The sequence below is a fragment of the Mesocricetus auratus genome, unplaced genomic scaffold (assembly GCF_017639785.1).
Source record: "Mesocricetus auratus isolate SY011 unplaced genomic scaffold, BCM_Maur_2.0 Super-Scaffold_100007, whole genome shotgun sequence".
NCBI lineage: Eukaryota > Metazoa > Chordata > Mammalia > Rodentia > Cricetidae > Mesocricetus > Mesocricetus auratus.
The window spans coordinates 3671617-3698880 of NW_024429191.1; the positions used below are offsets into that span (position 1 = coordinate 3671617).

Here is a 27264-nt window from a genome sequence, read left to right on the forward strand (position 1 = left end):
ATGTAACAGAGGTAATTTCAGAGTGAGGATAAGCTGCAGTTCAAAAGGAGGTGCTGGGTGAGGCTGGACCAGAGGTCAGAGAGGATGGAATGCTTGGTATAAAGTGAACCAGAGGTCAGAGAGGAGATGCTGGGGCGGCCCAGCTGGAGGTCAAGGAAGGGAGATGCTGGCTTATCTTTCTCTGTCGTTCCCCCCAACTTCTCATAACTCTCCCATAGGAGGAAGGGCCAGATTCATTTCTTGTCATCTGTCCTTGCAGAGCCTGACTGGTGAAGGAAGGCATGCAGTGTCCCTGGGGACCAGCTGGGTTCTGATTCTGGTCCTCCACCTGCCGTCCTTGCAGTGTGCAGAATCTTGATCAGTGAATTTCCGTCAATGCCTCCTTTGCTCTGGCCTAAGAGGGCCTTGGGGAGCTGGTGGGAGGTAGTGCTGGGTACTGATGCAGCACTTCCGGCATTAGTGATGTGTGGAGACATAGGTCTCCTCTAGTATTGTAAAGGCTTCCAGGAGATGGTGCTGGCTGGCTGCTGTCCAAGGTCCTGGGGTAGGAGGCGATGTCAGACCTAATCACTCAGATTAATACCTGGGCACCTGCAAAGGCTTTGAGCTCTGAGCCAGCCCTGGGTATGAATGTCAGCTCATATTTCAGGAGCTGTGTGAACTTGTTAGGTCACACTCCAAGCTTATAACTAGAGTTAATCATTGGCCATCTGCTCCCACGGGCCGCCTGGAACTCAGTCAGCATTTTACTATTCTTTCCAGGTCACGGTCTTGCAATCCTGAGGTTGGGAGCATCTTCACACTGGCGGAGGAACTGAGGGAGCACCTTCACACTGACGGAGGAACTGAGGCTCCACTAGGCCCCTGATTTCCTGGAAACCCATGGCCAAGGAAGACAGCAGGTCCCATGGAAGGCAGCCAATCTCTTGAGGCCAGTGGTGAGTGTGGACACTACCAACCTAACAGTGGACATAGCTGCTTCCTGGACTGTTACACTGACTACAATCAGTGCTGCAGAGGGTATCTGACATATAGCAGGCATTTTTTTGGTCCTTCCCCACTTCCCTCTCCTCTGTGTCCCCTCCTCCTTGCCCTTCCCCTATTCCTCTCCACTTCTGTCATTCCTTTTTTTAATGGAATGCTAGGGATCAAATCCAGAATCTTTTTTATTTGCTTGTTTTTTAAAACATTTTTTATTAATTTGCGTTTTACATTGCAATCCCAGGTTCTCCTCCCTCCTCTTCTCCTCCCTGTCCACATCCCATCTGTTCCTTGGAGAGGGTAAGGGCTCCCCTAGGAAAAGTCTACTAAGTGCGTCCCATCATCTAGATGAGGCAGGACCAAGGCACCTCCCCACTCCCCATACCCTTGTATCTAGGCTGGGCAAGGCATCTCTCCATATAGAATGGACTCCACTAAGTCAGTTTGCTCATTAGAGTTTAGATCTTGGACCCATTGCCAGTGGCCTCATATATTGTCCCAGTCACACCATTGTCACCTATATTAAGGGAGTCTAGTTCTGTGTTAATGCAGGTTTCCCACTTGTCAGATCAGAGTCAGTGATCTCTCATTAGCTCAGGTCAGCTGATTCTGTGGGTTTCCCCATCATGGTCTTGAATCCTTTGTTCATATTATCACTCCTCCCTCACTTCAATTGTACTCCAGAAACTTGACCCAATGATTAGTTGTGGATTTCTGCATCTGCTTCCATCTGTTTCTGGAAGAGGGTTCTAGCTTCCCTGGGGTTGTAGATTTAGGCTGGGTATCTTCTGCTTTATGTCTGGTATACACTTATGAGTAAGTATATACTGTATTTGTCTTTCTGGGTCAGGGTTACCTCACTCAGGATGTTTTTTCTAGTTCTGCCTATTTCCCTTCAAATTTTAGGATGTCATTGTTTCTTACCACTGAGTGGTACACCATTGTGGAAATGTACCACATTTTCTTTATACATTCTTCAGTTGAGGGGCATCTAAGCTGTTTTCAAGATCTGCTTATTGTGAGTAATGCTGCTCTGAACATAGTTGAGCAAATGTTCATTATTTGTTTCAATGGGGCCTCAAGTAGTCCAGATTGTCCTCTGATTCTATGGTTGTGGATGACCTTGAACTCTTGGTCCTCCTGCCTCCATATCCTGAGTGCTGGGATCACAGGTGTGTCTCACCTGTGATTTTGTGATTTGGGAAGTGCAAACCAGGCTTTGTGCATGCTAGGCAAGTACTCTAGCCATGAAACCAACATCTGCCACCCGGCATTTTCATTGTATAGAGGGTACTACAGTCATTGTTACTTCAACTTCTGTTGTCTCCCCATCTTCAACAATACAGTTATTCCCAAGCATCCCCTCATTCAGGCCCAGATAAAGCAGACACCGGCTCCAGAATGTATGTGTATTCAAATGACTCAATGACTTACTATCCTTATGATCATAATCTATTGAAAAAGCATTTGTGCTCCCAAGATCACCTTCAAGTCCACTTACAGTTATTCTTTATCTTCTCTATGTCCCTATGCAGCTGTTAATGAGTCTGTCTCTTCTGGTACATTAGAAAAAACATGATTCCTTTATTCTAATTTTATGTGCATGGGTGTTTTGCCTGCATGTCTGTCTGTGCACCATATGTATGCCTGGTACCTGAGCAGGTCATAAGAAGGCATCAGATACCCTGGAACTGGAGTTAAACATGGTTGTGATCCATGATGTGGCTGTTGTGAACTAAACCTGGGCCCTGTGCAAGAGCAGCAACTGCTGTTAACCACTGAGTCATCTCTCCAGGCCTATGATGTCTTTTGACGTTGTCTTCTTGCACTTGGAATAATGGTGCTGCACCATGTGTCAGCATTTTATTTGTTTTCCTAGTTGTAGGATGTTCCATTGCTCAGGCCACAGTTTCTTTATGCATCACTCAGGTAATGGGCTTTCGAGTTGCTTGTACTTTACAGCCCCAAGCATCACATCCGCTGTGTCCATATCCATTTACGGAAGAAGAAGCATGATGGTCAGAGTGAAAGAGTTTTCTAGCGCCATTCAGCTAATGTGTGATGGAGGCGACATCTGAAGTGAGGCAGGTTCTCTAGTGTTCTTACAGTCTTCCCTATTTGTAAAGAGAAGCTTTTTCCTTGCGTGAAGCTTTCCCGCCAGCCTGGTTCTAGAGCCGTATCAGTCCCAAATAAACACACAGGAGGCTATATTAATTATGAAGCTGTTGGCCTTGTTTGTTTCTTACTGGCTAGCTCTGACTTAAGTAATTACCCCATAATTGTTAATCTAAGTATGTCTCTTACCGGAGAAGTTTCCGGGCTTCCTACCCCATGGCGTCTACATCTCGAACTCCTGTGTTTCTCCTTCCCAGAGTCCTCCTGGACTCCTAGTCCCTCCTATCTAGGTTTCCTATTGGCCAGACAGTGATTTATTGACAAATGCACAGGACTTCCCCAACACCTATTTATTTCCCATATTAACCTACTTGACAGTGAGTGCATGTTAATCTGTGCTGACTGAGCATCTCTTCCGTGTTGGTCTGGCTTCATGTTACTGTAACACAAAGGCGTGGAGCCAGCTCAACATTCCAAGTGTGCCTCTAGGTTTAGACAAACTCATGTTTGCACTCTGCCCCTTCACTGGAGAGCTGTGTGGTGTTCATCCACCTCTCTGAACCCCAGCATAGTCTCCTCTGTGATGCACTTGTTTTAGTGTACTTCTTTCATAAGACTGGCCTCAGGATTCATACGGGAGACTCCCTGGAGGTGCCTGCCACTTGTGGCTCTCCAGCACATTGGTCAGCTGTGGAGATGGGGATGTGCTCAACAGATAAGCTACTTGATGCACAAACAAAAGCTCCAGAGTTCAGATTCCCCAGAACCCAGGGAAAGCTGGATGTACTAACATCATCTGTAATTCCAGTGGTACCATGGAGAGATGGGGGGCAGAGATGATAATCTCAGAAACTCCAGGGATGGATAGTCTGGCCTATGCAATGATGGAGAGCAAGAGACCCTGTCTCAAACAAGGTGGACTGATGTTTGAGGTGGTCCCCTGCGCTCCTCTCATGTGCTATGACACATGTTCACCTATACTTTTATCCTGTACTCATGAACACTAGCATGAACATGCACACACACACACACACACACACACAGAGATGGGAGAGAGAGAGAGAGAGAGAGAGAGAGAGAGAGAGAGAGAGAGAGAGAGAGAGAGAGAGAGGGAGAGAGATGTTGCTGGCATGAGTTTCTAGAAGAGGACTTTTCTTAGCTCTTCTTACAGATGAGGAAACTGAGACTCAAGAGAGACAACTTGGCTCTGAGCTCCCACCTGCCAATATCTTTTCTCTGGACCATCCACCGTGGGAAAGCCTCTGGAATGGAGAGAAAGTAGCTCCAGCCTCCGTCTCCTGGCATTACAACAAGCATGTGATGGGAGAATGGGATGTAGGTTCGTGATCCCTTTTTATTCCAAGGTGATTTCATCATACAGGCCATGAAAAGTATCTTCTCTGGAGCAAGGAAGGCTCAAGCTGAAATAGCTACGTGTGTCTCAGGACTTTGGAGTCCAGCTGGCCAGCAGAGCATCATGACCTCAGGCACACAGAGTGTGGCCATCTTAATAACCATGTAGATATCCCGGCTATAACTCTTAGAGGCCTCAGTTGGTTTCCGTGGGCTTACCACACAAAATAGGCACTATACTTGCAGTAAGAGGCTGTTGCAGGGGCAGAGTTTATTTATCCATTTCCTGAGTCAACAAACCTACAGTGTGTTGTGGACATGCCTAAAAGTCAATGTTACAAGCTGGATAAGATCAATGTTATCCCTGTCTGATCAACTCACTGTGCAACCAGTTGTAAGTAACAGACACCCCAAAGATAAGAGGCTTGTTTTTTATGCTCTAATGGAATTTGGGGTGTGCAGTTCAGGAATGGGGTAGCTGTTCAGCCATGCTCTCTGTTTTGCCAGTTGCATGATGGTTTATTCTAATGGTTGCAGAATGGCCACCGTACTTCCTGAGATTACATTTGTATTCCAGCGAGACAAAAAGCCCCCTCTTTACTGTGTACCATCTCCCTCGTGGAAGTTCTTCCCTGAAGATTCCATTTCAACTTAATTGATCAAAATGATGACCTATGGTCACTACTGGGTGTCCAGAAATGTGAGGGAGGAAGAGGAAAGGGGGAGGGGAAGAGGAAGTGGAGGAGGAGGAGGAGATGGAGGGGGAAGGAGCGAATTTAGAGTGGCTCTGCAGATTGGAGGAAGCAGACTGAGAGATATCAAGTCAGCTCATCATTAAGCATTGGCTAAACATCATTGGGTGGGGCTAGGTGACAGCCACATGAGGAAAGACAGAATATACATCAGGCTGAGTAGGAATGGAATCCAGGACCTTGAACACACCAAACAAGCACTCTGCTGCTGGACCACGTGCCCAGCTCTGGTGGGTTGGTTGGTTTTCCTTTTGCTTGTTTTGTTTTGTTATTGTTCTGTTTTATTTTGAGACAGAATCTCACAATGTAACCCCTCCTGGCCTGGAATTTGCATTGAATCCCTGCCTACCCACCTCAGCATCGAGGAACCAAACGTGTTCTAGGATGCTATCTGCACAGACTGAAAGTGGAGGGCTTCAGGAGACTGGGTGGGCATCAGTCCCATCTTAACAAGCCTTGGTGAGGCCATTAACCCAAGCTAACAATTTCTGATTGATTGATTGATTATGTTTTTCTAGGCAGGCTGTCATTCAAACTAGACCAGCCTCAAGCCCACTGTAGCCTACCATGACCTTGAAATCCCTATCAGGCTAACTAGTTGGCCAATCAACTAAAAACCAAACCCTTATCCCCTCCGTGTTCCACAAAGCATTCCTGTTCCCTGTTCTCCAGAGCAAACTTCCTCAGCCCCACTGTTCTCCAGAAGAAAGCAGCTGCTCCCCATCGCCTATCCTCTGGGGAAAGATGCCTCATTTTCCTAAGAACTAAGGGCAGAATCAGCTGTTCCTGAAAAGTAAAAACACAGGAGTCACAGGTTTTCTCATAGCAACTTTCATCTTTTTTCCTTCCCTCTTACATTATTATTATTATTATTATTATTATTATTATTATTGCAGTGTTAGTAGTTGACCTGGGGTTCTTCACAAGGTTAATGTTTACTCCCCAGCTTCTTCCACCTAAAAAAATTGAGATAGGCTCTTGTTAAGTTGCCCAGGCTGGCCTTGAACTCACAATCTTGGCTTAGCCTCCAGCACAGCTGAGATGAGAAGCCTGCATGACCAGATTAATCTTAGTAATTTCTCTTTATATTTATATAAAGAAAACAGACCACCCAAAATGAGTAACTTCCCTGGCATATGCCTATCTGGTCTACCCTGCCCCCAAATGCCTGTCAGAGCCTCCTACAAACCCAAGGCAAGGGGCCTTTGAGTTGTATGTGTGTGCAGGTGTATATGTGTGTGTGTGTGTGTGTGTGTGTGTGTGTGTGTGTGTGTGGTATATGTGCAGATGCATGTGTGGGTGGGAACATGTGCACAGATATGCATATGTATGGTGACTAGGGGACTGCCTTGGGTGTCTTTTCTCAGGCACTATCTATCTTTTCTATTGACAAGGTCTTACACTGACCTGGATCTGGCAGAATAGGCCATGGAGCCTCGGGGATCCACTTGTCTCTGTCTCTCCAGGACTGGGATTATAAGCATGAACCTCCATTTTTTTTGTTGTTCGTTGGTTTTTGTTTTCCCTGTTGGTTCTGGGGATTGAATTCAAGTCTTAACGCTTGCAAAGCAAGCCCTTGACCAGCCACGGTTTATCTCCATCTTTTATTTTTATTTTTTGTTTAAGGCAGAGCCTCATGAGGTCTCCAACTTGCTATGTAGCTGAGGATGACCTTGAACTCCTGATCCTCTTGTTTCTACCTTTTAATAATGGGAATACAGGCATGTGCTATCGTGCCTGGCTGTAAGATGAACAGGGACCCGAGGGGGCTCTCTTGCTGCTTGTTGCCAGCTCCCCCCAGCCCCCACATCATACCATCCCTGGAATGTTGGCCTCCACCGGCTGGTAGTAGAGCCAGGCGTTTCAAGAACACTTCAGTCTAAGGAGCCAGTAGTTGAAAGCCCCATAGGTGAGAAAGAATTTCATATATCTAGGAAACTTAAAGAATGGGTATGTGATGCCGGAGAAACAAGCCAGGATTTGGCGTTGCCCAGGTGCACTGGTACCCACCAGGTGAAAGGCACTCCAAGGTTGTGCTAGGAGATAGCACGGGGCAGGGAGATCTTGTCCATCGGAGGGAGGCCTTGTCCATCATGTGCAAGAGTTTAGTTGTGACTAGAGATGCACACCTGTGCTCATCTTCTTACAAATAGGCAGGCTTTCTAGAAGGAGGAAACACAAAGGAGCCTTCTCATTCTGGATGAGGGAGCCAGCAAGCTGTAGACTCACAGGGTAGGACGAAGACACAAGCAGTGACCATTTCTGCCTCAGCAGCTCCTTGGATCCAGAGAGGAAGAAAGGGGTTAGTGATGGCTACCCCTGGGGCCTGAGTCCCTGCAGATCAGGTCCAGTCTGTGTGCTTGATTGACTAATGTTCTCCCCAAATTCACAGGCTCCAGAACCCCAGAATACATCCCTGGAAACAACACTTTCAACTCGGGTGAGGTCACAAGGATCAGGGCAGCCAGTGGCTGGTGTCCTCATACAGAGGCCAGGTGCCATGAAGAGGGTCCTGTGACTGGAAGGATGCTGCCAACCAGAACTTTACAGATGGGTAAACTGAGGCTTTAGGAAAAGTGACCTACCTGAATTCCCATGCTGGTCAGCAAGGAAGAGAAGAACCAAGCCTGAGTCCTGTTGACTCAGACTGTGATGCTCCAGGCTGCTTGGTGACAGAGAAACCTCACTGGGGTGTTAGGATTTTCTGGAGGGAAGAACTGACAGAACGAATGTATACCACCTGAGGAGACTTACTAAATTGTCTTACTTGCCACGGGCTGGGTAGATTAACAACCCCATTTTCTACACCAGAGAGCCTGAGAACCCAGTAGCAGCTCAGTCCACGAAGCTGCAAGTCTCAACAGATTGAGCACTGAGGGGCTGGGAGACTCCTTGAAGCTGGGTTCTGATATCAGTGGAGAATGATGAATGGCAATGGCGCCGGGCGGTGGTGGCGCACGCCTTTAATCCCAGCACTCGGGAGGCAGAGGCAGGTGGATCTCTGTGAGTTCGAGGCCAGACCGACAGCCTCCAAAACAATACAGAGAAACCCTGTCTCGTAAAAACCAAAGAAAAAAAGAAAAAAAAAGAATGCCAATGGCCAATGGCGGCAGCCGCAGCAGCTAAGGGAGGAGGGTAGGTGCACTCACCGGAGGAAGCCAAGCCAGGCAGGCAAGCGGAGGCACTGCTCTTTGCCCAGATCTCTATTCCTCTGCACATCTGCTCTCACAGCTGGGTGGGGCAATGCCACTCCTCTCCCCCAGCTAATCCCTTAAAGTGCCCTGACAGATCCACTCAGAAGTGTGTTTCTTAGCAGATTCCAGATCTAACCAAGTTGATAACCACGATTAGCTGTCACCCGTGTCTGTCCTGACACCCTCCCTCCTCCATTTCTTTTTAAAAACTCTGCCCTGTTCCACTGTGAGTGGTGCACCCCACAGACTGAGGCTGTGACGGCACTGGTCGGAAGCTCCACACAGGGCGGTCACACAGCAGCAATTCATTTCTTCTCTGTGCTGTCCTTCTGGGGTTGGTGAGGAAACCAGGGCTCAGGGAAGCAAGGTCTTCGCCCTTACACAGCCTGTTGGATGCTGATTTAAGTCATGTACCAGCCTCTGGAATCCAGCATGAACTGTCCCTGGTTAGCAGGGTGCCTGGTAACAAGGTCACCTTCAGTGCTCTGGCGTTTAGTTTCTGTGTCAGGAGTCAGAGAGTTTGTTCAGGGCTCTGTGGCTGACTGGCTGAGTCATGATGCTATACAGTGTTTGATATGACCCCCCACACACACACAACACACACCTTAACGTTATTAAGAACACCACTGATTGTTCCTTTCAGAATGACTGGGCACAGTTTAGCTAGGTTATGTTAAAATCCTTGGGGGAAATGACATTTTTCAAAGCCTATAAAATTATCTTTGCAGAGAAACCTCTAACGATGTCTTCTACAAATGAGGAGCACGATGGAAGTTCACTAGGAAACATGCCCCTGATAGATATGAAGGTATCTAGTGACTGTTCACATTGTTGGTTCTGGTATATGTTTGTTGGTTTTCCTACTGGAGCCTACTGGGCTCATCATATAAAATGCAGAGTAACTAATTAAATTTGTACTTCAGACAAACAACACAACACATTTTAAAAAGCATATCTCAAATATACCATTTGGGGGTATTGAGATAAGGTTTCATATAACGCCGACTAGCCTTGAACTCCCTTTATGTTGGAAACTGGCCCCAGTCTCCTAAGCTTGCACTGTGGTGTCTGGCTTTGGAGATTCTCATGTGAAAAATGTCCACTAGGAATCTGAAGGTCTAATTTAATTGGGCATCTATGTTCTTATTTTCTATTTCCACAGCTGTGGCCTCTCACCTCAATCAAATGGACTCTGCAGGTGGCCCAAATGTGACCAGCCAGCACACAGTAGTCTTCAGAGCCATAGGGATGACTCACGTAACCAGAGAAGATGAGCATTCTACCAAAAATGGGCCAATGAGCTTTGTATTCTTGAGAATCTGGTTGGCACCATCAAGAGAGATTCCTTCTGCTGGGCTGCTGCGCCACATCTCCCTGCTGCAAGTGAGAGTCAAACAGAAGGATGGAGTCTGAAGTCAAGGGAGAGGAAAAAAGGGAGAGGAAGGAGGAGGGAGGAGGAGGAGGAGGAGGAGGAGAAGGAGAAGGAGGAGGAGGAGGAGAAGGAGAAGGAGAAGGAGAAGGAGAAGGAGAAGAAGAAGAAGAAGAAGAAGAAGAAGAAGAAGAAGAAGAAGAAGAAGAAGAAGAAGAAGAAGAAGAAGAAGAAAGAGAAAGAGAGCAAATCATTAGGCCTTCTGGGATGTAGTCGAGTTTTACAGTTGTAAAGTTGATGGTGTGAATCTTTTGGATGATTTTTCAAATGAAAATGATGGTAAATGTGTGACAGAGTTTGGAAGCAAACAAAATTTGGGGGTGGGAATATGGCTCAGTGTGTAAAGTGCTGTTGTGTAAGCTCAGGACCTATTCTGAATCCCTTGTACACCCATGTAAATGCCGAGCATGGTGGAACACACCTGTAACCCCAGTGCTAGATGGGGAGCAGAGACAGGTGGGACTTACTGGGCAGGCAGTCTAGCTTCAAATGGTAATGTTCAGATTCAACGAGAGACCCTGTTGCAACAAATGAAGTGGAAAGTGTTGGAGGAAGATATCTAAAGTTGGCTTTTACATGTACACTCACAGGTGAGCTTCCCTGCGTGTACACACACACACACACACACACACACACACACACACACACACACACACACACACACCGTCAGTGGTGACAGACAGGTGAAAGATCTTATGGAAGATGGTGGGTGGAGATGATGGCATAGAGTGGTATGCAGACTAAGGAGATCCATTTTGCAGCTGATAGCTCTGTTAGCTTGTAACTATGAATCCAAGTTTACAAGGACAAGCTGCTGTCCCAAGAATAAAGATCTGTGCAATTAAGGCCAGTTTCCCCAAGGTTTCCCTAGGGGTTTCAGGCATGAGGGAATTGTGGGGAGATGTGTCAGATAGGCCAGCAATGGTCTAATCACTAATCACAGGGTGGTTACAAATCTCAGGGGAGAGGACCTATTTTTCTGGCTCATGGGCTGCTGCTATCTACAAGTCCTGTTCTGGGTTCTGTAGATCTGAAGAAAAGGTCCCATGACTGATGTCCTCCCAAGGACAGTTTATTCTGTTGTGTTAGCTTGGGGTACAAAAGGTGTCTTTGATTCAGGGGACAGGAAAAGATATAAAGATATTAATTTCTCCCCGAAGGATCAGGGGATGCAGAGAAAAGCCGCTTGCCTCAGAGGATGGAAGAGATAACATTTGTTGAAGAAACATGTTCAGCTCGTTAGGTGGCTTTAGTCAGAGGTGTCATTAACAGCAAAACCAGTGGGAGACTAGAAATGAACTGCCCAGCTGTGTGACTTCCACAATTAGTGGCTTTGAGAAAGCCAACCAAGAGCAAGTGATGCTGAGAGTTTAGTTATGGTTAACGCTGCTGCTGCTGCTGCTGGAGATGGAGATGAGAAGGATGAAGATTAAGATGGCTTTGGGGATGAGCAAAACGACAGTGTAATTCTCCACATTACTATCCTTATCAAGTCTAACCTTTCAAGACACTGTGTACATTTCCCCTCTGTTCACCATGATACTAGCCTCACCCAAGTTACAGGGTCCTTAGCTTCTATTATGTCTTTCCAACTCCCATTAAAATTTTCGTGCGTTGTTGTATATGCACGTGTGTGTGTGTGTGTGTGTGTGTGTGCACATTCTCATACATACCATGGAGGCTTGTGTGATGGGGGGCAAGTGTGCACTTCTTTGTTGTTTTCAGGCTGGCTTTCTCTCTGAATTTGGAGCTAGGTTGGCAATCAGCAAGCCCTGGTAGTCCTCTTGTCTTTGCCCTTCCCACCCGAAGCTGGGGTTACAAGTGCATGTGACCATGCCTGGCTTTTTATGTGCATCCTGGGGATTTGAACTCAGATCCTCGTGCTTGTGCAGCAAGGGCTCTTACCTGCTAACCCATCTCCACAGCCCCCTCACTTCCTCAGCTTTTCTTGCTTCTTGCCGTTCAGTGGTGCACACTAACAGCCAGAGATGGAGGGGTTTGCACCCCCCACACACACACACCATGTACTTTAGAACACTTCAGTTTCCTGCTTTAAACTGTCCAGTGATTTAAACTTTCAGTCCTGGGGGCTCTGAAGTTCCAAGTCCCCTCATGAATCTGCAGACCTGCAAACCATTGGCCTCCGCCCTCTCATCTCGTTCTGTGCTCCTTTCTCTCACTGGATTCTTTCAGCTTATCTGGGATGTAGCTTTCACACTTCTATAGGCACGATAGCCTGTGTCTTCCATGTCTCAGAATCAATGTCACTTCCTCCTGAGACCTCTCCTGTGGTTATACACCCCACTACCATTACTCCAGATGTTCTCAGCAGGCCTTAATGATCCTGGGCTTGGCCATAGCCTGCTCACTATTGGACTTTAGTGTGGCAGTCTTTAGGAATATATCACAGCAGTGCCAAGGGTTTGACCCCCCTCAGCCATGAAGGCAGTTATGAGGGCTCTTGACAGCTGTAGCCCCCAAGGCAGGCTGTCTTTGTCTCTTAGAATCTGTTTCCTTCCTTTTCATATGCCACACACATGGGTATTTTCTCTGGATGTCTTGCTTGAAGGCTGGGAAGTCTAGGTTGTGCCTGGGCTGCTCGTGCTTTCCTTCTCGACATGGGCCCTTGGGTCAGACAGGCTGGCTTTGCAAGTATTTCTTGAAGGGATGGGAAGTGTGTGCTGATTAAGAAGATGGGAACACTGACAAAGGCAGAAAGAATGGTGATGGTGTTTGTGCTGCTGCTGGCAACAGCGGTGATTGGTGGCTGTTGTTGGTGATGGTGGAGTGAGGGTGGAGGTGGTTGTTGGTGAGGATGGAGGTGGTTGTTGGTTATGGTGGGGTGAGGTGGGGTGTTTGTCGTTGGTGGTGGTGGTGATGATGATGGAGGTGGTGATGATGATGGAGGTGGTGATGATGATGGTGATGATGATGGAGGTGGTGGTGATGATGATGGAGGTGGTGATGATGATGGAGGTGGTGGTGATGATGATGATGATGGAGGTGGTGGTGATGATGATGATGATGGAGGTGGTGGTGATGATGATGGAGGTGGTGATGGTGATGGAGGTGGTGGTGGTGATGATGATGGAGGTGGTGGTGATGATGATGGAGGTGGTGATGATGATGGAGGTGGTGGTGATGATGATGATGATGGAGGTGGTGGTGATGATGATGGAGGTGGTGGTGGTGATGATATGATGATGGTGATGATGATGGTGATGATGATGGAGGTGGTGATGATGATGGAGGTGGTGATGATGATGGAGGTGGTGATGGTGATGGAGGTGGTGGTGGTGATGATGATGGAGGTGGTGATGGTGATGGAGGAGGTGGTGGTGATGATGATGGAGGTGGTGATGATGATGGAGGTGGTGGTGGTGATGATGATGGAGGTGGTGGTGATGATGATGGAGGTGGTGATGATGATGGTGATGATGATGGAGGTGGTGATGATGATGGAGGTGGTGGTGATGATGATGGAGGTGGTGATGATGATGGAGGTGGTGATGATGATGGAGGTGGTGGTGATGATGATGATGGAGGTGGTGGTGATGATGATGGAGGTGGTGATGATGATGGAGGTGGTGATGGTGATGGAGGTGGTGGTGGTGATGGAGGTGGTGGTGGTGATGATATGATGATGGTGATGATGATGGTGATGATGATGGAGGTGGTGATGATGATGGAGGTGGTGGTGATGATGATGGAGGTGGTGATGATGATGGAGGTGGTGGTGATGATGATGATGGAGGTGGTGGTGATGATGATGGAGGTGGTGATGATGATGGTGATGATGATGGAGGTGGTGATGGTGATGGAGGTGGTGGTGGTGATGATGATGGAGGTGGTGATGATGGAGGTGATGATGATGGAGGTGATGGGAGTGGGAAAGCGGTGAGGGAGGTGGTGGCTGTGAGGATGAAGACTTTGGTGACAAAGAAAATAGATTCACAGAGCCTGGCCTTTCCTACTTCAAAGATTTTTTTTATACAAAATAACAAACAAACAACCCCCCAAACCCCCAAATTCAACTTTTTCCTTTATAGCCAGCCCAGAAAAATTACTGGAAGGTGGAGTTTGGAATCAGAATCGTTTCAGGGGATGGCATCGCAGGAGAATCTGTACCCCCAGACCAGAGAGTGTTACCCCCTCTCTGTTTCCAGAGTGTCTGGAGTCCGCCCCTCCCTCCAGCACTTGGCCCCTCCCTCAGTCCAGCCTGCTTGCCCTGGGAGCCAATCTTCCCGAGGTTTCGGCACACTGGCCCTGAACCAGAGCTGTGGGAAGCGGTAGTAGACCTGAGCTGCAGTGAGGGGGTCAGGGCAGAGGTGTGGGGAGAGCAAGGAGGCCTGAAGCCGACAGAGGCGGGAGCAACCGGGCGGGCGTTCATGGAGAGTGAGACAAGGAAGTGGAGGCAGTAGTGGGGGGTCTGGGGAGAAAAGTGCTGAGCTAGGAGGTGGAAGGCGCTGGGGCTGTGCACCCGACCCAGGGGAGAGCTGAGTGAGGAGACAGCGACGGGGCTGGCCTGGGATCCGTGCTCCAGGGGGGATCGGAAGGCACCAGGGAGGAGGTCGGAGAGGACAGGGAACCCTGAAATCAAATCGTGGGTCCAAGCCGGAACACGTGCGAGTGTGATCGTTCAGGTGAGGGTGGTGGAGCCAGAGTTCGAGCCGGGTTCTAGATCCGCGTTGGAGAATCCGGGGTGCAGCGAAGAGAAGGGGAGCGTGGGCAGGAGCCTAGGGGCCCTACGCTGGGAGATGCGGGTGCGCCTGGGCGCTCTGGCAGGCGCGGCGGCACTGAGTGGGGCGCTCAGTTTCGTGCTGCTGGCGGCCGCCATCGGCACCGACTTCTGGTATATCATCGACACCGAGAGGCTGGAGAAGAGCAGTCCGGGGGCGCAGGGCCAGGGACCCGCCAACCGCAGCCAGCTGGAGCCTCTGAGCTCCCACTCCGGTCTCTGGCGGACTTGCCGGGGTAAGGGTCCTCCCCAGGTGTCCGCGTTCGCACCGGGGTGCCATACCTGCAAGCCTGGGACCTGTTGCTTGGCTTACACTCCTCTCTCAACCTCCAAGCTCACAGGGCCAAGCACTTAGAGGTGCGGGGAGGGTGGACAGAGAGGCTGGTTTGCACAAGTGCTCCAGGCGGTGTCCAGCTCGGTTCGCAGGAGCACAGTGTTCGGTTTGCTTTCTTGGGTGGGAGACATCTAGGGCGGCTTTGTGGGAGAGAGAAAGCCAGGGTCCTGTCTTTGAACTCCTCCCCCCCATCAGGCCAGAGCTCCTGCACGCCGCTGATGAACCCCTTCTGGCAGGAGAATGTGACCGTCAGCGACTCCAGCCGACAGCTTCTCAGTGAGTCTGGGGATAGTGGATGAATGGAGGGAGGGAACAGCCCTTTCCGCCTCTCAGTTATGATGCTCTTCTTCAAACTTGGGTTCCTGAACTGCAGTGGGCATGATGGCGGTGGGGGGCCTTTGACTACCAGGCCTGAGACAAGAACCGGGCTACGGTAGGGGGCGGGGCCGCTCTTGCTCTACCTAGAATCTGCGTAGAATTCGTCCAACCAACCGACAGTCCTACAGTCCTACCTACAAAGCAACTTGGTGAATGAGAACCCAGATCCAGGCTATGCCCTCTAAGCCCTCACAGACTCGCTGCGGAGAGTGGTCCTCCCTGCTGGAGCAATTGCATTTCCGTGGTAATCAGCATGAAAGAAGGTGGGGGGAGCCCACACCGGCATCTGAACATCCTTGAATGCTGAAGGCCAGATGAGAGGGCTTGTCTAGTAGACAAGAGGGTCAGCTTGTCAGTAGGAAGGATGTGGGGCGATTCAAGGCAAGTGCTTAGGAGGTGGAGAACGGGCTGTTGTCTGAGGGCCACTGCGTGTGCCTTGCTGGTGTCTGGCTTTCCCAGCACCCCCCCCCCCCCCCCCCAGGGCCTGAGGCTCCCTAGAGAAGAGAGGCTCAACACAAGAGAGGAAAAGCGTTGAATGGCACTTGTGGAAGGAAGGGAACAAAGGGAGTAGTTTCATCTATTGAGTTGTCCAGGAGCTTCGCATTGCTGTCTCTAGTTGATTCTGTGAAGCTGGTACTTTCAACTTCTCTCAACCTCCACCCCCATTCACTACTGGGCACTAAATTCAGTGCCATGCTCACACTAGGCAAATGTTTTTCCACCGAACTCTATCCCTCTACCTCTTCTGTTTAGCCTTTGTTTTGAACAGTCTCACTGTTTGCTAGCCTGACAGACTCCGTAGCTCTGTCAGACCTTGGATTTGCAATTCTCCTTCTGCAGCACCAGGCCTGGATATCACCTCCAGTTTTGGCTTTCACTTGGAAACTGAGTCCAGGAAGGGTCTGAGGAGGAAATGAGGGTGGAAATCCGTAGACCTTGGATGTGGATGTGGGTGGCCTAGGGCGGACAGCCTGAGGCTTAGGAAGTGACCCGAAGCCTGTCTCTGCGTCTCTGCACCCCAGGCTTCCTCCTGCCATAGCCCTTTACACATGTCCTTTCCTCTCCCTGGTGTCTCTCCGACCCCACCGACCAGCTTAGCTTGGCTAATTTCCTTCTCATTGTAAAGAGAATTTTATTTGGGTGTAGAATCCAACTCTTTCCTTAGTTTGTAAATTGTGAAGTCCATGAATGTAGGTCCTCTGTTGAATTATCAATGCTTAGCACAGAACCTGGAAGAGAGTAGATCACAAAGCACACATCTGTTGAACATATATGAGAGTGAATGCAATCTATATTATGGGTCAACATGCATATATATATACATGTATGTATATATGTATATATATATAGTGGCATTGCCACTATATATATATATATATGGATGGGAGGTTGAGTGAATGACTGGATGAGTGAGTGAATGCACAAATGGATTAACGAATGATTAGATGGTGGATAGATGGATGGATGGATGTACAGATAGATGAATGGGTCAGAACTGTGTCTCCCAAGTCCAGCAGCATGTTGGAAAACATTTAACAAATAACTCTCTTGGAAAAAATTTTAAAGTCCTTGATGTATAGTATTAGTCTATTTCTATTGTGTAAATATTTCAGCTGTGACCAGTTTTAAATCGTTGGCATACTATTACCTGGCTCACAAAAGTCCCCAAATCTCACCTGGCTCTTGTGAGCTGCTCCTCAGTTAGCTCCAGCACACCTCCGTGTACTAGGGGACTCCACTGCTAGGGGCTTCCTGTGGTCACACTGTGTGGGGGCGGAGGGGGTGACCCCTGTGTGGGGGCAGAGGGGGTGACCCCTGTGTGGGGAATAAAGGTGTGACCCCTGTGTGGGGGCGGAGGGGGTGACCCCTGTGTGGGGGCGGAGGGGGTGACCCCTGTGTGGGGGCGGAGGGGGTGACCCCTGTGTGGGAGCAGGGGGTGACCCCTGTGTGGGGACTGAGGGGGTCACCTGTACTGTCAGCTTCTCCAGCTGCGTCGAGAGGTGCTTTGTCTGCTGTGTGAGCTCTGCTTCAAGAATCATCTAGAATTCTGTGTTTGAAGTATGGGAGAGGAAGGTCCAGTCCTAACTTAGTCCCTCTCTGGCTCTCTTGATCCCCGAGTAGATTGTTTGGCCTTTCTTTTGTTCACAAAATGGAACAAAAATACATGAAACACTAGGCGGCTGAGGCCGGAAGACCAAAGGCTTCTGGGCTCCAATATGAGTTCAGTGTCAGCCTGGCAACCTAAAGTAAATAATTTAAAAGGGTCTGGGGTATAGCTCAGTGAGTTGCCTAGCCTCCAGCCAGGGGTGGGGTGGGGGATGGGAATAATAACAACCATGATGGGCCAAGACTTGGCACGAGCTAAATGAACACCAATTTGAACCTCACTTTGCTTTTTAGTTGTGTATGTGTCGGGCAATGGTGCTGCCTCAAAGGAGGGCTTGACAGGCTCGTGGCAAGCTCCAAGCACGCATTCACTTTCCCCACCACGGCCCCTTCCAGACTCTTTCTTACCCTGAGACACACTGGTGACCCTCTGCCAAGGCTGGATGCTATCACTCAGTCACCTTCTTGTCTTGCCTATAGGTGAATCCAACGCTGGAGATAGTTCACACCGGTCTGGTGTCCTTTGAACTTGTCACTGCAACTGTCCCACTTGTGCCTTGACTTTTAGAGACAGGCAGCTTCCTTCACCTCCTGATGCAAGTCTAACAACAGCCCCACTAGGAGCTGTAAATGTGACCTTGGGCATTACCTCCATTTATCTGGGCCCTAGCTCCCTTGTGTTGAGGGCACTGGCCATCTTCTTTCTAATCTTTTTTTTTTGTTTTTTGTTTAACCTCCTCATTAGGCAGAGAGCTTTTAAAAAAGTATGTTTATTATTATTGTGTGTGATGCCTGTGTGTAGATCAGAGGATGACTTCATGAACTGGGTCTCTCTTTCCACCTTTGTGTGGGCTCTGGGATTGAACTCGGGCCGTCGGGCTTGTGTGGCAAGCGCTTTACCCACAGTGATGGCAGAATTTGAGAGTTGCCTTTAATAAGCCCAGGGTGGTGAGTGCTTGGTTACATACATATACAGCCAGGCGCTGGGGCTGCTGTTATTTCTATTGTATTATCCAGGAATGAGGACAAGCTACTCCTTCGGACTGCACACTCATTGCGGATCACCCCCAGAGAGAGCTTTTTTCTCAGAATTTGTTTTCTCCCATAAATGAATTTTGTGCTTAGTTCAAGCTCTTTATGATGTAAAGATGTTCCAGTCATTTAAAGATCTGCTGCATGGGCCAGAGAGACAGACTGACAACGGACTCCTTCAGCTCTTTAAGCTGATCCTGGTGGGTATGAATGGGCAGAGAACCCAAGCCTGCTGAGGGACCGCTTTAGTGTATCCTGACCCCAGCAGGCAGAGTGGTCAGGCAAACCCATCACCCCTGCCTCATGACTCCATTAGCCATCTGGGGAGGAGCAAATGTGAACAGATGGCCCAGCTCCTTACCTCATCCAGCCAGGGACAGAGAGAGCCATCTGTTCTAGCTCCATTTCCGTTTCTGTGGCAAAGACCCCGACAAAAGCAACTTAGGGGAGAACGGGTTTGCTTGGCTCACACTTCCAGTTTACAATTCGTACTGTGAGGAAGTCAAGGCAGGAACTTAGAGCACTGTGCCCACAGTCAAGAGCAAAGAGGGATGGATGACACAGACATTTGCATTACGGTTCATAGTAGTAGCAAAATTACAGTTATGAAGTAGCAACAAAATAATTTTATGGTTGGGGGTCACCACAACGTGAGGAACTGTATTAAAGGGTCACAGCTTTAGGAAGGTTGAGAACCATTGTTTTATATAGTCAGAGGCCCAGTGTGTGAAATAATGCCTTCCAGATTTAGGGTGGGTCTTTCCGCCTCAACCAACAATCAAGACACCCCTCTCCCCACCAGACATGCCCACAGGCCAGCCTGGTCTAGATAATTTTTCATTAAGACTTTCTTCTTAGACGAAAGCCATCCATTTCAGCATCCAGGGCCTTGTCCCTTAGTAACAGAACCTTGATACCCTGGCTTGAGTATTTATTTGGCTTCCAGATTCACTCTGGGCAAGTGCATTTGGTGGCAAGGAGATTCTCACTTAGCGATCTTCAAGAGCTATGGTGAACAGCTAGTGGCAAATGACAGAACCTCAGTTATACCAATTTAAAGAGGAGGAGGAATGGCTGTAGCATGGTTTTTGAGGAGATTCAGTGTGCTGGGATCCCTGGGCCTCTTTTTCTTCCTCCGTGAGCTTTGCTTTGGATTGGCGGTGTGTTTGGGCTGAATCCAGCAACCCAAAAGGGAGGGGCTATCCCATTGGACCAGATCGGATCATAGGCCTTTGTGTTAAGCCAATTGGCTGAAGCTAAAAAGAATACTGTGTGCTGATTGGCCAGATTGAACCACGTATTCTTTATCTCTTAAAATTTTTTTCCCATCTCGAGGCTGACCTGGAACTCGATCTGTAGAGTAGGTTTGCCTCGAATTCCCCCTGCCTCTGCCTCTTGAGTGCAGGGATTAAAGGCATGTGCCACCACACCTGGCCTTGTGGACACTCTTAATATAGAGGCAGGGGCGGTGTGTGTGGCATCAGCCCCTTAAAGACAATGGACAGAGAGTGGGGTTTCTTGACTGCAACTTACCCACCTGTGGGAATTCCTAGCAGTCACCTGTGTCTGTAAGTGGACTCTCTGGGAGGAAATGAGATCCTATATGCAAAGACACAGGGATAGGATCTGTATACAGCAGGAGCACAATTAATGCTTAAATCTTTATTACATTCCTGAGCCTCCAGCCTCTCACTTGGAAAATGGAACTAGTAACTGGAGATTTATTTATTTATTTTTAGAGATTTCTGGGGGCTGGCAAGATGGCTCGGTGGGTGAAGGGCTTGCTGTGCAAGCCTGAAGATTTGAGGTTTGCCCTTGGCACCCATGGAGACGTGGTAAGAGGGAACTGACTCCACAAGGTTGTCCTCTGAGCGCTACATGCATATGCGTGCACTCATGAGTGCACGCGCACACGCACACGTGCATACACAATAATAATGTTTTAAAAAGAATACTTTGTGTGTGCATATGTGGTGTGTGTGTATGAAGGTGTCCATGCCAGGCATATACATGTGGGGGCCAGAGGCTGATGTTGGTGTTTTCTGCTATCATTTTATACCTTATTATTATTATTATTTTCTTTTGAGATAGAGTCTCTCCCTGAATCTAGGGCTTCTTGTTTCAGCCAGACAGCTGACAGTGAGTCCTGGTGACCTGATTTCCCTTCTTGACCAACCCGTGGGGTTACAAATGGGCCATGCCACACCTGGCCTTGGTGTGGATACTGGAATTTGAACTTGGATCCTCACATTTGCATAGCAGGCATTTCACCCACTGGGCCATCTCCCCACCTGACCCAGTGACTTATTTGGTATATATTTATTTCACTCCTAGCTGCTCTGACCTGCTCTGATCTCTTCACACATATCAACTGATTTAATCTCCTCAACAGCCCATGAGGTGGTCAATATTATACATGTGATCTCACCCAACTTTGTAGGTGAGGAAACATATGGCACAGAGAGGTAGGTGAGTTACTTAAGTTTGCACAGTAACTGGCCGATCTGGGACTTGAACCCTGGCAGTTTACTTCTACTCTGTTGGAATGATGCTGTGCAATGTGTGTACGAGACCAGAGGACCTGGGGGCTGGCCCAGTTGGTAAAGTGCTTGCCATGAAAGCATGAGTACCTGAGTTCGATACCCAGAACCTATAAAACCCAATCAAACGGCAACCAAAATCAAAACAAAACAAAATTCATAACCTCCCCCCCAGAACTCCCCACCAGATGTGACTCATGCTTGTGCCCAATACTAGTGGACACGCTTGTCACTCATCACTCCAGTACTAGTAGGCAGATAGAAAAGAGACTGGTGGACCCCTGGGGTTCTCTGTCCAGTCAGCCAAGCTGAATCCATGAGTTCCAGGTCAGCCAGAGACTCTCTTAAAAACCAAACCGAATGAAGTCCTTAGAAGACGCCTGAGGTTGACCTCTGGTCTCCACATGTACATCACATAGGTGCACTCAGACCTGCACACACAGGAACATGTAAATACACACAGGCACATGCATGTACCCACACACGTGTGTGAGACCAGAGTTTCAGGCTATTCTGCCTCAGACAAGAGACTGGGGAGGAAAAGCAAGGGAAAACAGGAGACAGGATTGGGCCAGCATGTTCCGGAAATAGCCAGAAGGCCTGCAGTTCTGGAGGGTGGGGGGGGGGGCTGCCTGATCTGTGTAGGCCCTTCATGTCTCTTCTGAGGAGGTGACCATGATCAGGCAGACTCAGAAGGTCAAACGCTTTCCCAGCAAAACAGGTCCACAGCAGAGGCTGACCGAGGAGGTGGGCCTGGCCTCTGCGAGGTTAGGGCAGAAAAATCACCTGGTTGGGTTTTCTGGCGTTCTGGATGCAGGCCGCTGCAGTAGTGTGGAAAATTAAAATGAAGCTGGGTGCAACCTGGGAAGGGAAGTGTGGGGGCGGAAACAGAGAGGAGGACATAAAACACTCAGTGTCGGGAGCCTCTGGGTGCAGGGGGGAGACAATGTACGATTTCCTCAGTGGGCGGCAGGCAAGGTGGGATGCAGAGAGAGAGAGAGAGGCCAGAGCCGACAGCCTGTCATGGTTTAGATATGGAATCTCCTCCCATGGTCTCACGGGCCTATGTCTTGGTCTGTGGAGAGGTCACCGGATGGCGAGGACAGAGAGGTCAACGCATGGCGAGGCACCAGCTGTATCCGTGGAGTTTGAACTGAATGAGCTTTAGGTTGTTGAGCTGGTTGGAGGAAGTGGCTGAGGAGTCACTGCATTGGCCTCTTGTGCTATGGCGTTTCTGCCCTGTCACTGTAGTGCCTGAGAGCCAGGGGGCCAGGTGACCATGGACTGAAGCCTTGGGAACTCTGAGCCCAAGTCAATCTTTTTTCTTTTCAGTTTCTTTCTCTCAGGTGTTTTACCACAGCAATGGAAAGCTGACACATGCAGGGCCTCGGCTCCTTGGGAGAAGGGAGGCTTGGTGTGAAGACACCCGTTTGGGGGCTCTAGGGAAAGCCAGCGCCATGTTTAAAACATTTAAAAAGTTGATTCTGCTTCCAGGATCGGTGTGATGTTTCTAGGAAGAGATGTGTCATTCCTGTTTGGAGCAGTGAGAAAGACACCCTCGGTGACAGGATGAAATGACTAGACATTTATGCGTACACATAAAGTTAAGGAAGATTCTGTAGCCCGTAAGAGGAGATCAATGTGCCTGGAACAGGATGCTGGACCGAGGAATGGACACGCCAGTCACAGAATGTTCCAGCAGGGGATGCCGGTGCTGCAGGCCCTCCGCTGGCTTAGTCAGGCGCCCTTACTGGAGCACCTGGTGTGATCAACTCACGGGGATAGACCGTTCAGTTATGCTCATGGTTCCCAATGTCACGCTGTACTCTCATTTGGGCCCATCACCCCGGGGCTGTGGTGACACACTGTGGTGGGGACACATGGCCAAGCAAAAATGCTCACTGAAACAGCCAGGATGTAAGGGTGAAAAAGAGACCAGGGCCTGGCAGTGTCCTTGGAAGGCACACCCCAACTTCAGGCCTCACTCTAGGCCTCAGATCCTACTGCCCCCATCACCCCGTGACAGAGCCAAGTGGGGACAGAGCTTTGGAGGCTCATCCTAACCATGGCCAGTATAAGCACCCAGTTCTACAGCAACACCAAATAAGCATCTATAGTGTAACGATACTGCCATCTATTGAGCACCTTCTCCTGGCATGTATGATGCTCCTACTGTGTATCAGTGAAGGTGTGGTGGTGTGGTAGATGATGCTGAACTAAAAAATGATGCCACTAATTAAAAAAAAATATGCCTGGCTACAAGAGGAAGGAACGCTTGCCTCACAAACCCTGGGACCCGAGTTTCATCCCTAGAACCCATATATGTTAGTTTCTCTTCTGTTGCTGTGACTGAATAGCCATGACAAGGACAACTTAAGGGACAGAAGGCTTATTTGACTCACAGTCCCAGAGGGATAGAGTCCATCATGGTGAGGAAGACTCCGCAGCAGGTAGGACGGCGTGGTGGCAGGAGCAGGAGGCTGGCGGGTCCCATTGAGTCCACTCAGAGCTAGCAAAGACTGAGTTGGAAAGGAACGAGGTCAGGCTGTAAAACCTCAAAGCCCACCAGGCGATGGTGGCGCACGCCTTTAATCCCAGCACTCGGGAGGCAGAGGCAGGTGGATAACTATGAGTTCGAGGCCAGCCTAGTCTACAGATTGAGTTCCAGGACAGGCTCCAAAACAATACAGAGAAACCCTGTCCCCCCTTCCTCCCAAAACAACAACAATGACAAACAAACAAACAAACAAACCCAAAATCCCTCAAAGCCCACTGGACCTCTGTGATGAACTGCTTCTGGCTGGGCACACATTCTAGGGGCTCCTCAGCCTTCCCACACAGCGCCACCGGCTGGGGACAAAGTTCAAACAATGGAGCCTGTGTGTGTGTGTCTGTGTGTGTGTGTGTGTGTGTGTGTGTCTGTGTGTGTGTGTGTGTGGGCAGACAGTTCACATTCACACCACCATGCATAGGCGGAAGAAGAGAACTGAGTCACCAAAGTTGCCCTCTGACCTCCAGGCGCATGCCATTAAATGAATACATTTACAAACGACATGTCCTCAGCCCCAGAATTGGAGAGTGACTTTATTTGGGGAAAGCAACAGTGCAGATGCGCTTGAGGCTCTCAAGGGAGGTCCTCTTGGGTTAATGTGATGGGGCTGTAGGGTCCAGGACGAGTGTGTTCCAATGAGAGGAAAAGCAGAGCCTCCAGGCAGGCGTGGAGGGGGAGCCTGCCGCTGAGCCAAGGAATGCCCTTGGTGCTAACTGCTGCCCCCACACGGCTGCTGTGAGGAAGGACGGCCCCCGGAGTGGGACAAGGACCTTGATCTTGAACACCTTGCCTCTACAACTTGGCAAATAAATCCCTGGTGCTTTTGTTTCGGCAGTGTGTCATGTAGTCCAGGGTGGCCATGGATGAGCTTGTATTGGGGGATGACCTTGAATTTTGGATCCTTCTGCTCCCACCTCCCAGCAGCTGGGATTATAGGCATATACCACAATGCCTGCTTTCAACTTTTTGTCTTTGAGATTATTATTTTTTTAATTTTATGTGTGCGGGTGTTTGGTCTATGCACCGCCTGTGTGCGTACCGAGGGAGGATGGAAGAGCTTGTTGGACCCCCTTAGAGCTGGAGTTATAAATGTTTGTTAGTTGCTAAGTGGGTGCTTGGACTTGAACCTGGCTTCAACAGGTTCTGATGCGCTAAACTGCTTGTCGTGTCTGCTGCACGGCCTGTGTCCGAGAACGTGCGGAGGGTGTCGGGGATTGACAACACAGAGACTCGTTCAACGATGTAAAGAAAACTTTAAGCAGGCTCCAAAAAGGTTCAAGAAAACTTCCTAAGAAAGGCTCCCACCAGAGAAGCTTCTGCTCTCTCCTCTACCCTGGCTGGTTCCGCTCTGACCCCAGAAACTGATCTGGGCGTGGCAGAAGAGGTGGTTAGTCTTTGGACAAGGTCGAGGTCAGGGTGGTTTCTGCGGGCAGGCCTTTTCCAGGAACTTAATGCCCCCAGGCATTGTATTGTTTTTCTTACAGCTGCCTACTCCCAGGCAGAAGGGGAAGTGGGTCTCTGCTCAAGGTCTGGTGTTCCCACACTGCTGACTTATCTCTTCAGTTGGGGGGGTGGCTTTAAAATTCTTTTTGAGAACCAAGCCTGGTTTTGTTTGGTGCCTGGGATGGAACACAGGGCTTGTCAAATGACAGGCAAGCACTTACGGAGCCACACCCCCAGAGCCACACCCCGAGCTTTTACTCCCTGCAGCTGGTGGATATTAGATCTGGAAGCTGCAGAAATGCAGGTGGTTATCAAAGAGTAAGTGTTGACTTGGGCACATCTCTTGGCTCTACTCTGTGTTGTTACTTAAGTCCCTCTCCTACACTGGGCTGTAATCCACAGGGTGGGGCTGGATGCTGATATTGGATGTCTTCCTTTATTGCACTCCACTTTATTTATTTCATTTTATTTTTTGTGACACGGTTTCTCTGTGTAGCTTTGGAGGCTGTCCTGGAACTCACTCTGTAGACCAGGCTGGCCTTGAACTCACAGAGATCCATTGGAGTTAAAGGCCTCTCTACCCTATGTTTTGAGACAGAGCTCACGGATCCAGTTACACTCACTGGCCAATAGCTGCAAGAATCCACCTCCCCAGCACTGGGGTTACAAATTCTTGCTGCTGTACCCCACTTTCTCTAGATGCTAAGGTTCCAACTCAGGTCCCTATGTTTGCACAGCAGTCACTTAGTACTAAACTACTAAACCACCCCCCACCCCTTGATGGCTGAGTTTATTTTTTAGTACTGAGTCCTCACCATAGGCTCAGAGGATGGGTTATTTGTTGGCTCTCCATTTAACATATGAGAAAACTGAGGTTTGCAAAGCTACGTCCTAGCTTGCCATGGCCCCTGGGCTTCCAGATGATGGTGCAGACACCGGAGGCCCAGGGAGGGGAGTGTGGCAGCCTGTGCTTGGCATATCCTGAGACAATGGGGACTCACACGCTTGTCTCAGCTGTCTCAGTGCTGGTGTGTGCCTGTGGCTGAGGTGGGTGAGTTAATGGCTTTTGATGATTGTGTGGTTCTTAGAAGCACTGTGATCTGGATGGTAATTCCTGTACGCAGTCTATCAGTTCATCCACAGGGGGTACTGTCTGTGAATTGTTTATCTTTGTCTCTGGACTGTGGAGCTGGGCTCACAGCAGACACCATCTATTCATCTCCCGAGTTTAAGACATCCTGGCGGGCTCAGGAGACGGCTTAGTGAGTTAAGTGCTTGCTGTTCAGGCCCGAGAACCTGTTTGAATCTCTAGCACCCACACGAAAGGGCAATTTCCACCCGACCTACTTACTGTCTCCAAACCATAGTCAAGCCCCCAGCTCATGTCAGGGACAGCCTGTAAGACAGGGTCTTAAAATCTTGTTACTGTGTGTGTGTGTGTGTGTGTGTGTATGTGGTGTGTGTGTGTGTGTGTGTATGGAGTGTGTGATGTGTGTATGTGGTGTGTGTGTGGTGTATGTGGTGTGTGTGTATGTGGTGTGTGTGTGGTGTATGTGGTGTGTGTGTATGTGTGGTGTGTGTGTATGTGTGATTATGTGGTGTGTGTGTATGTGTGTGTGGTGTATATGTGGTGTGTGTGTGTGATATGTGTGTGTGTATGGAGTGTGTGATGTGTGTATGTGGTGTATGTGGTGTGCGTGTGGTGTGTGTGTATGTGTGGTGTGTGTATGTGGTGTGTATGTGTGGTGTGTGTATGTGGTGTGTATGTGGTGTGGGTGTATGTGTGTGTGTGGTGTGTATATGGTGTGTGGCGTGTATATGGTGTGTGGTGTGTGTATGTGTGGTGTGTGGTGTGTGTATGGTGTGTGATGTGTATGCGTGGTGTGTGTGTGCACATCTACCACAGCCTTTGTGGGGTTTCTGCTCTCTTTCCACGTTTATTTACGTAGGATGCAGAGATTCAGGCTGGTGTGGCAAGGCTTTCAACACTGAGCCATCTCTCTGGTCCCTGTGTGATATTTTATTAATGTTTTATTATTAAGATCACAAAGGCTTTTGGGTATGTAGTTTCTTCTGGTATGTGGGATGCGATTAGATCCACCCTCAGGAGAAAATGAATCATGTGCCTTGAATTTATGAGGCACCTTTAGTTTGAGGGTAGGGCGGGGATAGAAACAGAATATGGGTATAGCGTTTTATAAAACGGCCTTTCCCATCTCTTCCGCCCTCTCACCTGTTCACCCACTTGCAACTGTCCTCAGTCTAGACGGGAACTAGATTTTCCAGGAGTCCTGGTGTTGATCTCATAGGTTTATTTG

The 27264-nt window shown here is 49.0% G+C and overlaps 1 protein-coding gene and 1 long non-coding RNA gene across 2 annotated transcripts in view; both read left to right on the forward strand.

Moving 5' to 3' along the window:
• Positions 1–777: 777 nt before the first annotated feature.
• On the forward strand, positions 778–9839 carry LOC121141245. Its single transcript, XR_005878104.1, has 3 exons — positions 778–938; positions 9124–9203; positions 9558–9839. It is a non-coding gene; the product is annotated as an uncharacterized LOC121141245 (long non-coding RNA).
• Positions 9840–14085: 4246 nt separating this feature from the next.
• Positions 14086–27264, forward strand: part of Tmem114 (transmembrane protein 114) — a 21960-nt gene continuing 8781 nt past the window's right edge. Inside the window, exons 1-2 of the mRNA XM_005084549.4 lie at positions 14086–14798; positions 15092–15172. Coding sequence (XP_005084606.1) covers positions 14582–14798; positions 15092–15172 — 298 coding nt within the window. The 5' untranslated portion in view covers positions 14086–14581. The remainder of the gene's footprint in view (positions 14799–15091; positions 15173–27264) is intronic.